Source organism: Cladophialophora psammophila (genome assembly GCF_000585535.1).
Source record: "Cladophialophora psammophila CBS 110553 chromosome Unknown aczJe-supercont1.11, whole genome shotgun sequence".
NCBI classification, from domain to species: Eukaryota; Fungi; Ascomycota; class Eurotiomycetes; order Chaetothyriales; family Herpotrichiellaceae; genus Cladophialophora; species Cladophialophora psammophila.
Genome location: NW_006912932.1, coordinates 696,349 through 708,484, shown reverse-complemented (window position 1 = coordinate 708,484; position 12,136 = coordinate 696,349). Strand labels below are relative to the sequence as shown.

General features: G+C 53.8%; 6 protein-coding genes across 6 annotated transcripts; 2 read left to right on the top strand and 4 right to left on the bottom strand.

Moving 5' to 3' along the window:
* Window positions 1–359: 359 nt before the first annotated feature.
* A1O5_07477 (uncharacterized protein) lies at window positions 360–1,159 on the bottom strand (the record flags this gene model as incomplete). Its single annotated transcript, XM_007748066.1, has 3 exons — window positions 360–863; window positions 890–1,020; window positions 1,081–1,159. The coding sequence occupies 3 exons, from the start codon at window positions 1,157–1,159 to the stop codon at window positions 360–362; spliced, it is 714 nt and encodes a 237-aa protein (XP_007746256.1).
* A 1,076-nt stretch (window positions 1,160–2,235) lies between these two features.
* On the bottom strand, window positions 2,236–3,882 carry A1O5_07476 (uncharacterized protein; the record flags this gene model as incomplete). Its single annotated transcript, XM_007748065.1, has 1 exon — window positions 2,236–3,882. One exon carries the CDS (start codon window positions 3,880–3,882, stop codon window positions 2,236–2,238), a length of 1,647 nt encoding a protein of 548 aa, XP_007746255.1.
* A 454-nt stretch (window positions 3,883–4,336) lies between these two features.
* A1O5_07475 (uncharacterized protein) lies at window positions 4,337–5,318 on the bottom strand (the record flags this gene model as incomplete). Its single annotated transcript, XM_007748064.1, has 2 exons — window positions 4,337–4,710; window positions 4,769–5,318. 2 exons carry the CDS (start codon window positions 5,316–5,318, stop codon window positions 4,337–4,339), a joined length of 924 nt encoding a protein of 307 aa, XP_007746254.1.
* Window positions 5,319–6,422: 1,104 nt separating this feature from the next.
* On the top strand, window positions 6,423–7,196 carry A1O5_07474 (uncharacterized protein; the record flags this gene model as incomplete). The annotated part of the gene is made up of 2 exons (XM_007748063.1): window positions 6,423–6,545; window positions 6,984–7,196. 2 exons carry the CDS (start codon window positions 6,423–6,425, stop codon window positions 7,194–7,196), a joined length of 336 nt encoding a protein of 111 aa, XP_007746253.1.
* Window positions 7,197–8,809: 1,613 nt separating this feature from the next.
* On the top strand, window positions 8,810–9,784 carry A1O5_07473 (uncharacterized protein; the record flags this gene model as incomplete). Its single annotated transcript, XM_007748062.1, has 1 exon — window positions 8,810–9,784. One exon carries the CDS (start codon window positions 8,810–8,812, stop codon window positions 9,782–9,784), a length of 975 nt encoding a protein of 324 aa, XP_007746252.1.
* Window positions 9,785–10,305: 521 nt separating this feature from the next.
* A1O5_07472 (uncharacterized protein) lies at window positions 10,306–12,119 on the bottom strand (the record flags this gene model as incomplete). The annotated part of the gene is made up of 3 exons (XM_007748061.1): window positions 10,306–11,017; window positions 11,104–11,593; window positions 11,717–12,119. The coding sequence occupies 3 exons, from the start codon at window positions 12,117–12,119 to the stop codon at window positions 10,306–10,308; spliced, it is 1,605 nt and encodes a 534-aa protein (XP_007746251.1).
* Window positions 12,120–12,136: the final 17 nt, after the last annotated feature.

Below are 12,136 nucleotides of genomic sequence, written 5' to 3'. Positions count from 1 at the left end.
TCGAGAAAGTGTATGTATCCTAGACGGTATATCTCGAACAATTTGTGTGAGCCGGTTGGACGCGGAAAACGTGCAGGATCAGATCGAAGGATGGTTGTAGATGGTCACGCTGAAGCCTTGCACAAAGATCTGAGGCTCTTGCCTCCACGTGATCCATTTTTTGAGAAACCCATGAGCGGGATGAAAGTCACTTTCGTGCTCAAGATGTCGTGTCTGGACGTATATCCAGAGAGTGTTCTAGTGTATCAAAGTGGTGAGTAAATCGGCAACGGGAGTCCCGGCAATAGATAGTCAATCTGGCTCTTGATTTGGCTGGCTACGGTGAGGTATGTTTCATGCATCGATTCCAAGCCTCGTATTCAATCCTTTCGCCGGGGTAGAATCGTGCTCTCGTTGGGACGGGTTTCGGGCTCGGGCTTGCCAGTCGCCATTACCTCGAGCTTACTCGTAATCGTCGCAAATACCGGCTCTAATCTTCTGTTCCAAACTTGGCTCGCCACGCCGACACAACCACCCAGCACAACGGTTGCGACGGCGCACTGGAAGTATCCCGGTACCGGGTATCTTTCGACGTGATACTCGGCGCCGTCCGCGTTGTATTCGGGGACGAGGGTCTTTGGATGCCCAAAATGCAGGACCGACGTAAATATGGTGCGCAAGAACGTTCCGTGAAGAAGGTAGATGGCGAAACTGACTTTCCGGAGCCAGAGAAGCGGCGAACGGCTAAGTGTCCAGCGAGCGTGTGGGGAGATGAGGATGCCCAGAGTAAGAATGATGCCACCGAGAGAGCCGTACATGCGGTCAAGAGCCTCTGATGTATCGAGAGGAAAATATTTGATTCCAGTGTCGTGGAGCCAGGTAGACTAAGGTGCGACTTCGTAGAAGGAACCTGGTAAGACATCATTAAGAGGGCGACCAGGATGATGAGAGGCGACAGGTAGGGCGAATAGGGGGCTGCTACTTTCGGGAGGTCGGAAAGGCCGAGTTCGCTCAAGGGCGATGCCCATGAAGCAGCACAGACTAGTCTAGGCTGGAAAAGTTAGTTAACGCGGCGATATAGACTTCAGAATGTTTACTTACGGTCTCCGATGAGACGACTCCAGTTTAACGACCAATATATAGGGATGAACAATGTCACCATCCGCCAGATAGGTGTCATGGTTGTCGCGAGAGCCAAAGCGCTGATGATCATGACGCTGCCTTGGAGCAAATAGATCAGAGCCCACTGTGGTGAATTATAGATATTCTGGTCTCCATATAACTACGTGGCCACTACGCCGTGGATGGATCTCTGACAGCCCAAGTCCAGCTGACGCTTAGCTCAAGAGTGTTGTTCCTCAACCAAAAGGCATCGCTCTCCATAGACATTCGATACAGCCCTAGATTGCAGATCAGCCAGCTAGCAAACGTGGCTACCGTGGCGGGTAACAGTAAACGAAAGATCCAACTGAATGACGAGGAGGCCAGTTTACTCAGAGCCTTGTCGACCTGCTTGGCCCTCGCGAGCTGTATGGGTTTCAAAGCATTGACGAACCCCATCGGGATAAAAAAAGATGGCGACCCACGAGTGCCCGCTCGCTACGAGGCGGAAGATCGGCCGCTGAAACAGGTACGGCGTCGTGCTGAAGAAGGCACAGCATGGCGGGACCAGGGCTCTGGCGTAGCAGAGCACGAGACGCGATGAGACGACGAACAAGGCTGTGAGTCCGCGAAGCCCCTGTTTGCCATGTGTGAAGTTTGCCATGTGTGAAGAAAGAAAGTATCTTCGGTCCGCGGAGAGAAGCTCACATCAGCCCATCTAGTGTCCTTCATAGCACGGTCCTCGACGTCCGGAGGAAGGCGGAAGGAGAGGACATATCGAAAAGCGATCCTCAGCCTGGCTTCTGCGAAGTGGTGTCAGGGCCAGCGCTCCTTGTGGCTCCCCCGTGCTCGGCCAGGCCTTTTTGATGCTCGGTCACGTGCCCGATTAAAGCGGCCTCGCTCCCTTTCCTGAACGAAAATGGTAAGGGATAAAGCACAGTTCGAGGTATATACATACAAATACGCTCGGTCGTTGTATAGGTATCCACGTCGTTTCTCATCAAATAGACAAACAGTATACCTCGTACGCTGTACATTCAAGGTTAGTCGTTCTGGTGTCCCCATTCTCAGTATCGTCACAACTCACTCCGGCAGAGCTTTTGGTCAGTCGTAAAACGCTGGGATCGAGAATTCCTTCCTCTTTGGTCAACCCTTCTATTTCAACTCTTCTCCGCCGCCAAACCTCAACAGCCGACTCTCCCTCTTTCCCTCCATACCTGAGCAAAGATCTCTACTCGGTCCAATAAATATCCCTCTCCCTGCCTCCAAGTGCCGAACATCGCAGGTCCATCCCCTTTTCTTTAGCCATTCGCCATCTTCTCCTTCCCACAGATGTCTTCTCACCTCATCCACGGAGATGCGTCTCACCCGCCATTTCTTCACGCTTTTCCCACGACCGTCTTTAGGTCCGTCGTGGGCACTAATCCAGGATCTAGCCATCAATGCGCGGGCGATTTCTGCTCCGCCGTACATCCCGGCCATGATGTTGCCGCCTAGATACCAAGGGTTTTGCGCATAGTCGAAAGAGTGGAGGAGCAAGGTCAAAGGAAGGGCGCCGGCCAGACGGACGAGATGATTTTGGATGTAGGGCTGGAGATCAGACAGTGGGAGGCCGTGAGGCGAGTAAATGATTGAGATGGCTTTGGGACGGGCGGGAGTGATGCGTGCGAGGTGTGGCATGGAGGAGACGCTGGATAAGGACTTCTGATGGGAGGTCACGGAAGATCTGTGGCGGTGGTGGAAGAAAGTGCTGGTTGGGGATGTCGCTGGTGGATTTGAGGACGCGCTTGGTGAAGATGCCACCGCGGTTGGCGCAGGCGATGCTGGAGGTGTGGGGAGGTTGTTGACAAACGTGAAGGGTGCGGGATCGAGTTCAAAGTGGAAAGGACTGTCCAAGAGCGTAGGGTGGTCGGGAATGGTCAGCACTCTTTGAACGATGTCTCCCGCCCCGGCTTCGGGTTCTGGATGGATTCGAATGGAAGGATGGTCAGTCGACGGAAGGAATTCAGACGAAGCAGTGTTTGCCGAGCGAGACAGCCGCAGTCGATGTCCTTTGAAATGCGCCGTGTGGGGGCGCTGCACGGACTCGCGGGCATGAGCAGGAAGATCAAGAGACTGGGGTCGATCGACCAGAGGAGTGAGAGGCGCTGGCGGGCTGGACGGAGGCATAGTTATCGGGCTGAGCGGCATGTGGAAGTATCTGGTGGCTTTTGGTAGATCCACGGTTGCAATGGGAGCAATGCTCCTCGTGTGAGTGGGCGGCTGATAGGTGATGCCGATGGCATTGTGCAGACCGGTCCTGTAGCGTTTGGTTGGGATGAAGGCAATGTTGAGCTCTCCCAGAAACCCCTGTGGTGAAAGAGCAGCAATCGGGAGTCGCAACGAGCGCCCGAATTTGACCTTGGGGTCATATCTGAGCAGCGCATGGACTCTCGTGGGATCAAAATGATTCCAGCTCTTGATGGTCTTTGCAGCGCCCGGTTCGGCCGCGATGATGGTCTTCCCGTCCGGAGGCAGTTGGAGGAGCGTGTCTTTGTGGCGGCGGTCAGGTTTGTTTTGCGACACGATGAGCACGTCCGGTTCGTCGAGCTCGGAGAGATGCTCAATGGCGCTGGGGATGGCGTGCTCGGTCTTTGCAGCCCAGGGCGCGGTAAGGATGGAGGCATCTTTGATCCATGGATCTATGAGCACCGAAAAGGCACCGCCTGCGGCAGTGAGATCTGCAGGCAGAGGATGCGCCTTGGAGGAGAAGACGAGGAGAAAGGCCGTATCAGCATTGAGGTGTTTGACAGTTACAGACATGAAGAGGAGCGGCGAGGTGCATCAGGGTGAATGAATGCACAGGTTGAAGCACAGAGTACAGAGGATGTGGAGCTGAGATACGAAAGGACATGGCTGTCCAACCCCATGATTGCAAAGAACTGCACCCAGGATCGAAGGCGGCGGGGGGGGGGTTTGTCCAAGGCTCGTGTTGACCGCAACTTCAAGAAACGGGGGATGTTGCCTTTGTAACTAGGGAAGCGAAATTTGATGGCTTGGTGATTGCGCCAGAAGCAGCCTGGCCATCGTCGATCACGAACCGGGGGGTTTGCGTGAGAATCCAGCCACCCTCAGCCTTATCTATACTCCTCGTACATCCATAGCTACAGTGGCTCGGTCTGCTCTGTACTGGGTACTGGGTACTGGGTACTGGGTCCAGGGTCCAGGGCGCGAGGGGACTCGGTACCCTCCCAGTGACCGAGGTCCATGAAGCTTGTTATAGTTTGTTCGGAAACAATGGCGCAGTCCGTCCCCCCCGGAACAAATTCAACATCTCTTCGCCCATCCAGATCTTCCTCGACGTCGCTATCCCCTTTTCCAAATCCGCCACCCGCCCACCTTGAATGAGCATTCCTTTGCCGTTGGCCTCGATGCCCAGGCTCATCAAGTACACCACGCAATTGGCCACCTCTTGCGGATCGTTGATGGGAACGCCAACTCCTCTCATTCTCGAGGCCCATGTAGCTAGAGATTCTTCGGGTTTGCGGCCTGAAATGATATCGGTCAAAGTGATGCCCGGCGCCACCACAGACACCGCGATCCCAAGTGTTGCTGTGTCGTTCTTCAATGCCCTCATCAGGCCCACAATACCTGTTATGACATATTATCAGCGATGCGGCAGGTTGAAAGCCAATGACTGGGTCCTGACCATGTTTCGCGGCACTGTATAGCGGTGCCCCAGCACTGGCCAGATATCCCGCCAGACTCGCGGTCATGACAATGCTCCCTCCCCGCTTCTGGTCGGGCGCCTTCTTCCTCATGTAGTAGATGGCCAACTTCGCCGTGTCATTGGCCGCGTGCATGTCAATGTCGATGACCCTCCTGTCAGGTTCCTTGAGCAATCCATCTGCGTCTAGCTCGTCCTTGAAGAATTGGTCCTTGTACTCGGCAATTCCCGCATTGACAAAGACACAGTCAATGGACCCGAACTTCTTGAATCCGGCCTCAAAGGCGGCTCTTTGCTGTTTCCATGATGTAATGTCGCATTGTTGGTACAGGAAGCGAGGTGATGAAGTCAAGGTCTTTGGAGCAGCTGGATGAGGTCGTGCTCTGTCGACGACGATAACATTATTGCCAAGCTCGTGAAGGAGAATTACTGTTTGCAGTCCAATTCCTGACGCGCCGCCCGTCACTAACGCAGTAACACCTTTTGGCCCGGTCAGTTGCTCGCGCGACACCGTGAAAGCTTCGGTCGCCATCTTCAGACGTCTCCGTGCTGTTCCCGATCAATCTGAGGCAACGAGCAAACCAACTTTCCTCCAGCCAGAAATCTCTTGACCGACGACTTGTGCCCTGCCCTTCTGTCTTCCCCGCATCTGCTAATCTCGGGCTCGGAGTTGGGACGCGTTGGGTGCTTTGCCTCGGGTATATGTAGCCGGTTAGTATGCGGAATTCAGTTCCAACCTCAGTGTCCAACCTGACGATTTGCAAATATCCTTTGATGCTGCCTGTTATCAGACAAGAAGTCACTACTCGGTCTCATCTTGGTATGACTTGTCGCTATGCTTTGATTGAGATGTGGTGTGCTGCTTCAAGGCATCGGGGTTCGGCCAAGCTAGAGCCTTTCGGAGAATTGCTGCGTTCAGGTGAGACGGCGGAAAGCCAACACCGCCATGATGATGGCGAAGTTGCTATGTTATTGACATCAATGGAAAGACTGAAGTGAGGATGAGGAGTCTTTTCCTTGGATCACGTGGACGTACGCTCTAGAGGACAGAGCAGGCCAGGTACCGAGGACGTACCACCGAGTTGGTAGAAGCTCCTATTGCTCCTGCCTTGCCAGTATCGTCTTTGCACCTCCCGCGTGCGGTTTTTTTCTGTTTTGCCTGTTTCATCTTCTTTCGCTTCACCAGAGTCATGCCTCCATGCCGAACCGGAGCTATTGTTCACTTCCTCAATTCATATTGAAAGCAAGTTTTAAGTTGTCTATTTCGGTTGACTGCTCCAGTACATGATCGAGATGGATGCAACTAGCAACCCAATTGACCAAACTACCAACCCAGTTGACCAAACTGACTACTCGATCGGCAATACATCTACTGCTGAAGACACGGAAGGGTCAGCACTAAAGCTAGATGTGCCATTACAGAGAGCCGACCAGGTATTCCCTTTCTTCTTTCTTGAGATCGCACCAACCGCCACTTTTCGAGCCAAATGCAAGGTTTCTTCCTGCAGAGGACAGGTCCGATCTAGATAGTATCGGATCTGTGTCCAGCCAGGGGTAATATATCGTCAAGGTTCAGGTACGCCACTCATTGCCCACGTTGGCCACGAGGGACACTGACTGATACAAGACTTCTACCATGTTGAATGCTTTGAGAAGGTCGCCGATCTGTCTCGAGCCGAATTTCTCGATCGCATTCAGCCACTTACTTAGCAGAATCGCGATTGGAGGGAGCTTACCACTAAGACCATCACAGATCGGCGTAAGTTTGTCGACGCTGGGCGGAAGGACTCGCTCTGGAATGGAAGTTTCAGCGAGGTAGGTGGATTGGCAAGAAGGCTGGGAAGCTACAAGAGGAGATCGATCCAGTGTTCGAGGACATGCATTACAATGTGAGATCTGCATCTTTCAAGCGTCAAGGAGGCCCACGACACCGCTTGCTGAGGGAAAAAACGTCCCCGATGGAGAGTGATGGCCATGATGATACAAAGAATGGAATTTATTCAAGGAGGATCTGCTGAACGAGGCGGTTGAGGAGAAGTGGGACGATGGAGATCATCTGAAGCAATCTGCTGGAAAAGTGGTGCACCGACAAGGTGACGCCTCTTTCAAAATTTCCCCCAGCCTTCTTATTACCTTGGCCCCCGGAGCAATTGACATTGCCATAAACACTTTGATAATCTGACCACTTGTATTATAGTTCGTTGCCCAGCTCCATGAAAAGCCCGCCACCGATGACCAGAAAAAAGCCAAGAAGAGGATGACAGAGGAGGCTGCTGGCGCAATCCGCGGGCTTTCCGTGGCACAATGTGGGTGCGTCATGTGGACACCTACCAGGCTACGGGATTTGTCGCACGATCAACTAAAGAATGACGGGAAGCAGCATATGCTACAGGAGATTGCCTACCATTAGACGATGGGGTGGAGCTGGATCTTCAGAATCGCTAACGCACGATTATCCCTGAGTGTTCCATTGAATCTCGTATTAATCACAGCCTTTGTGCCGCGATGAGGCTGCTCGAGATTCGTCCTACTTGCAATTACGAGGGAGTTCTCACACACGTGCTAGCTTCAACAATAAATCGCTTCAGGAATCATTGTGAGCTGACCTTTCAGTACCGCCATGACTTATCAGGAGTATCAAGCTCGTCGTCTGTTCTATATGCCACCAAGGGCAGCGTCACACGACACCATTCATGAACTCGAGACATGTTTGGAATCCTTGATATTGTGAAAACTACAGGCACCACTCTCTATTAGGATACAGCAAGAACCTGTGATATTATCCCGTGCCAGGGTAGAACCTCGACGAGAGTTTGACGAATGTTAGAAGATCAGCCTCTGTTGAGTCCTGGCAATGTGATAAACACGGGTCCCTGCTCGAAATGGTGCTCAGTAAAATCTCATCGACAGGATTATGAGGCAGACCAAGGCAGAGACGACCTCGTGGGGGGCGATCTGTTCCGCGGCAGCGACGTCACCGAGTGAAAGAGGTGATGGTTGAGTCTGGAAAGGAATAATAACGGGCACGGACGCTTCTGCTACACACGAAGGATCTGGGCGGAATGGCGACCTTTTTTTTTTTGGCGGTAGTTAGGCGTCGTCGGGGTTTCCTTTCGTCCATTCAACTGGCTAGTTACGTGGATAACTGGCCTTCATTTGCGGGAGACATTCGAAACAGAGTCTCGCTGCAATGCAGTGATTTTGTATGGGATTTTGACGATGTGAGTTCTCCGTGCTGTCATGTAGGTATGTAGTTAGGTCCCTTTTGGTCTCGCTCTCGTCTTTCGAGCCTCATTGACCAATACCGGCCTCCGCCTCGACATCCATTCCGCCTACAGGATCTCTCAACGGCCGGTACTTTGGCAGCCAGATGTCCCGTATACAGCAGCCCAGTTGACACAAATCCCATGCTGTGTTACTAAGGCTGCGTCTAAGGCCGCGCAAAAGCGAGTGGTGGGAATGGCCAAGAATGGCCCATGGCGGGGTTTAGTCACCATGGTGAGCAGACGAGGCTTCCCTTTCAGGGGTTTCGAAACCTTCCGTGTTGGGAAAGGCCCCAGCCCAGCCCCAGCCCCAGCCCCAGCCCACTGCCTTGGCCAGGTTACTACAGTACTAGTGAGGAGTCGACAGGCGACTTGACGACGAAGGTCGAAACGGGCAAGTCTGCGTATGGACGCGAGCGACCTCGCGCTCGCGCGGGGTTTCCTTGGTTCTGCAAGGTCCCGGCCGGGGCTGCAACAGCTTTCTTGATGACGCTTTGGCACGCCCTTTTTCGTGGTCATGACTTTCCTCTTTCGATCCCGGCGATGATGCAACAGTGTGTATGTTCATTGACCGCTGGTTCGTGGTGGCAGGTAGGTTCTTGCGCTCGGGCACTGAGGTACTATATATTGGGGGGGCCCGCATCTCAAGAAGAGAATCAAAGATCAGCAGTCGACACTCGAGGCGCGGTTTGTGAATATCTGAGGCTTTTCCGCGGGACAATAAGAAGCATCTTGCCAGGTGCTGACTTGTTCATTCACCATGGCCAAAGGCATGCTTTCGAACTTCTCCCAGCTCGTCCTTTGTCTCTTCTCCTTCCTCACCCTCAGTCACCAGACCCCAGCAGGTGGGCTGCCGTACACCGTGGGTAATGTGACTCTGCCCAACGGGATCCAGATGTTCTATCGCGAAGCCGGCCCTACCAACGGCACGACGCTGTTGCTCCTGCACGGCTTCCCCTCATCGTCGCACCAGTTCCGAAACTTCATCCCCATCCTGGCGGCACGCGGGTACCATGTCGTCGCTCCGGATTACCCGGGTTTCGGCTTTACGGTGGTGCCGGAGTCGTTGAACTACACGTACAGCTTCGCGGCGCTGACGCAGAGCGTGGCGGCGTTCCTCGACGCGAAGGATATCACCGCCTTCGTGCCCTACATGCACGACTACGGCGGGCCGATCGGGTTCCGGCTCGCGCTGCAGCGGCCGCAGTCGATCCTGGCTTTCATTTCGCAGAACGCAAACGCCTATATTGAAGGGTTCGGCGCGACCTTCTGGCCACCCATCTTCTCGCTCTGGAACGCGACCACGCCCGCACAGTTCCAGGCCGCTGCTGCCCCAATCAACGACACGGCGCTGACGCTCGCGGGGATCAAGAGCCAGTACACGACCGGCAGCGCACGTCCGGAGCGCCTCGAGCCGGAGTCGTACTGGCTTGACTATGCGCTGATCGACGAGCAGGCAGGAAACCGCGACGTCCAGATCGCCCTGCTGACAGACTACCGCTCCAACGTGCCCTTGTACCCGGCATTCCAGGCGTACTTCCGCCGCGCCCAGCCCAAGCTGCTGGCCGCCTGGGGCAAGAACGACATCATCTTCGTCCCGCCCGGCGCCGAGGCCTTCAAGCGAGACATCCTCAACGCAGAGGTCGTCCTCATTGACGCCGGCCACTTCCTGCTCGAGACAAATCTAGGCCAGATGGCGGGCCTTGTGCTGGATTTCCTGAAAAAGTCCCTCTAGCTACCCATGTAACCGGAGGAATGCAAGGTAGCAGTGGATTGAGAAAAAGCAAGGGCTGCTGGCGACATGTGGGATCGGCTCGTCGTCGGTATATTCGTAATTAGCATCAAAAAAGGGCTTGTGCTATGTCAGTCGCTATGGATTTGAAATGGTGTAATGACAGTAATGACAAATGGACAACCTATTGATCATGTCAAACCCGGGCCCATGTCTGCGAATCACTCCTCTGAGTAATAGGACTCTTGTTCTCAGACGCTTCCGGGACACGTTAAAACCCAGTAGCTTGTTTGCGTCGTCGAGGTCGACGACGACTTGAGGCAAACGGTTGGGAATTCCGGAAAACAGATGGCCGAGCTGAGAGCGTCAGCTTCACGGAGGTCCGGAAAAGGGAAGACCTCGGCATCTCGCGGAGGAGATCCGTCTGGTGGACCGACATCCTGCTAATGCGCATCGGTTGTCTCTTATCGTCCTGATTCTGACACTTGGCCAGCTAGGCAAAGGGGGCCGCTTGCCTCAGGCATCTATGCTGCGTGCACAGGGGAATCAAGCCCAATTGCTTCTTGCCAGACCGCTTTCGCTGGTGGGTCGCAGAACTCTTCCATCCACAGGTGTCTCTTCAGGACCGTTTGCATTTCGGTCCATCGGCCCGCACCGAGCAGGACGGCATACTGCTTGACAGCCAAGTGGTACCAAGTCCGATGCCTCTCGGTTTTGGCAGCTGCAATGGCTCCCAACATGACGGCCCACAGCAAGATCTCTGTGTGACTCGCCCTCTCCAGGTGTACCGGCAAGCTCTCGAGGGTCCTCCGCAGCATCCCCGCTAGCCGTGGTCTGATCTCTGTTGCGGGGGGAAGCGGGAAGATGACCATGTCGCTGAATATCATTGCGGCAAGGCGGCAGGTTTCATAGATACCATGGTCCAGAATTGAACTGGATTCTTGATGAGGCAGCGAGAGCAGACGATGCTGGACCCTGTTTCTGGTTCGTATGATGTTGGTGAAAAATGCCGGATTGGTTCCTCCCTGACGAAGATGTGTGAGGGCTTTACAAATTGTAGACATGGCGCACAATATGGACAGCAATTGCTTGAACACTATTCGATTTCGCAATGAAGGAAAGATTTCGCGGGACGAAAACTGGTAATCCGGTAGCAGTAAGAGCGGGGTTGGACATGCGAACCATTTCCGGAATTCTGGTTTGGTCAGGGTCGAACTTGCACCATAGACTTCGCCACTGTATTGCTCAGATTAGTCGGCGCGCTTCTGCAAGCCTGGAAGGCATACGACGCAAGGGAGGGTGAAACAGGTCACCCAACTTACAGTGCAATCATGTCAGCGATGCCGTACAGTTGAATGTTTTTCAACCCTCCTCGACGCGCCACCAGAATGCGGAGTGCGCCCATGTGCAACTCATCGAATCTCAGGCTGCCATAAAAGTCCAAGTCCTGTGCATTAGCGAGCGGAGACACCGGATATTCTGGTGACTCCTTGTCGCAGCTAGTCGCAGCTGGGCCATGTGCCGCGAGGATGAGAATAGACACCAGAAGCGCGTCCGAGATTTCGACATCTACCTTCTGCAATGCCGCGTTGACTAGGCTTATTGCTTTCGTCTTGTACGAGAATAACAGATTGTATGCGGTTTTTGATATCCTGCTCCAGCCATGCAAATAAGCATGGTGCAGACCAGCTGCAAAGATGAAAGAGTAGAAAGCGACAGGAGAGTCCATAGCACAGCCTAACCAGGCTCGCCTGACGGGATGCGACGCAGCGTATCCGAAGGGACACACACCAGGCCAGGTGTGATTGATAGCTAAACGACTCGAATCAGTCTAGGTTCGAGAGTCGGCCACGCAGCAATGGTTCCTCTCGTTTGCAACAGCAGGGGCAGAGGCGGAATAACAAGGAAATGCCGCCAAGGGCGAGATTGACTTACCGTGATCTAGAATCTCGTGCACGTACAGCGAGATTTTATCGTGCGGATATATGTTGAATGGATCAAGTCGTCCTTGCCCAAGCACCATGCCCAGGGCTTTGGGGTTCAAAATCTCGACTTCCGAGACCTGCCGCTCTTTCTGCTCAGGGCTATTTCGTTCTGATGAGCTCGACTCCTCTGGTGATGAGCTGGAATCTGACAAAGCCTGATAGCGCTTGCCATGGGCATTCCTGGCTAGAAGGCTCTGGCGCGCTGCCAGATACAATTTTGTGCGTTCTCTTCGCGCCGCGCGATGGTGATTCTTCAAGGCATGTGAAATCTGGTTACCACGAGAGACGGACGCCTGCTTCCCCTTGAGTTTCATTTCCACGAAAACGTAGGTGGCACAGCCATTCGAGGCCATTGTTAAATGTGCGCATT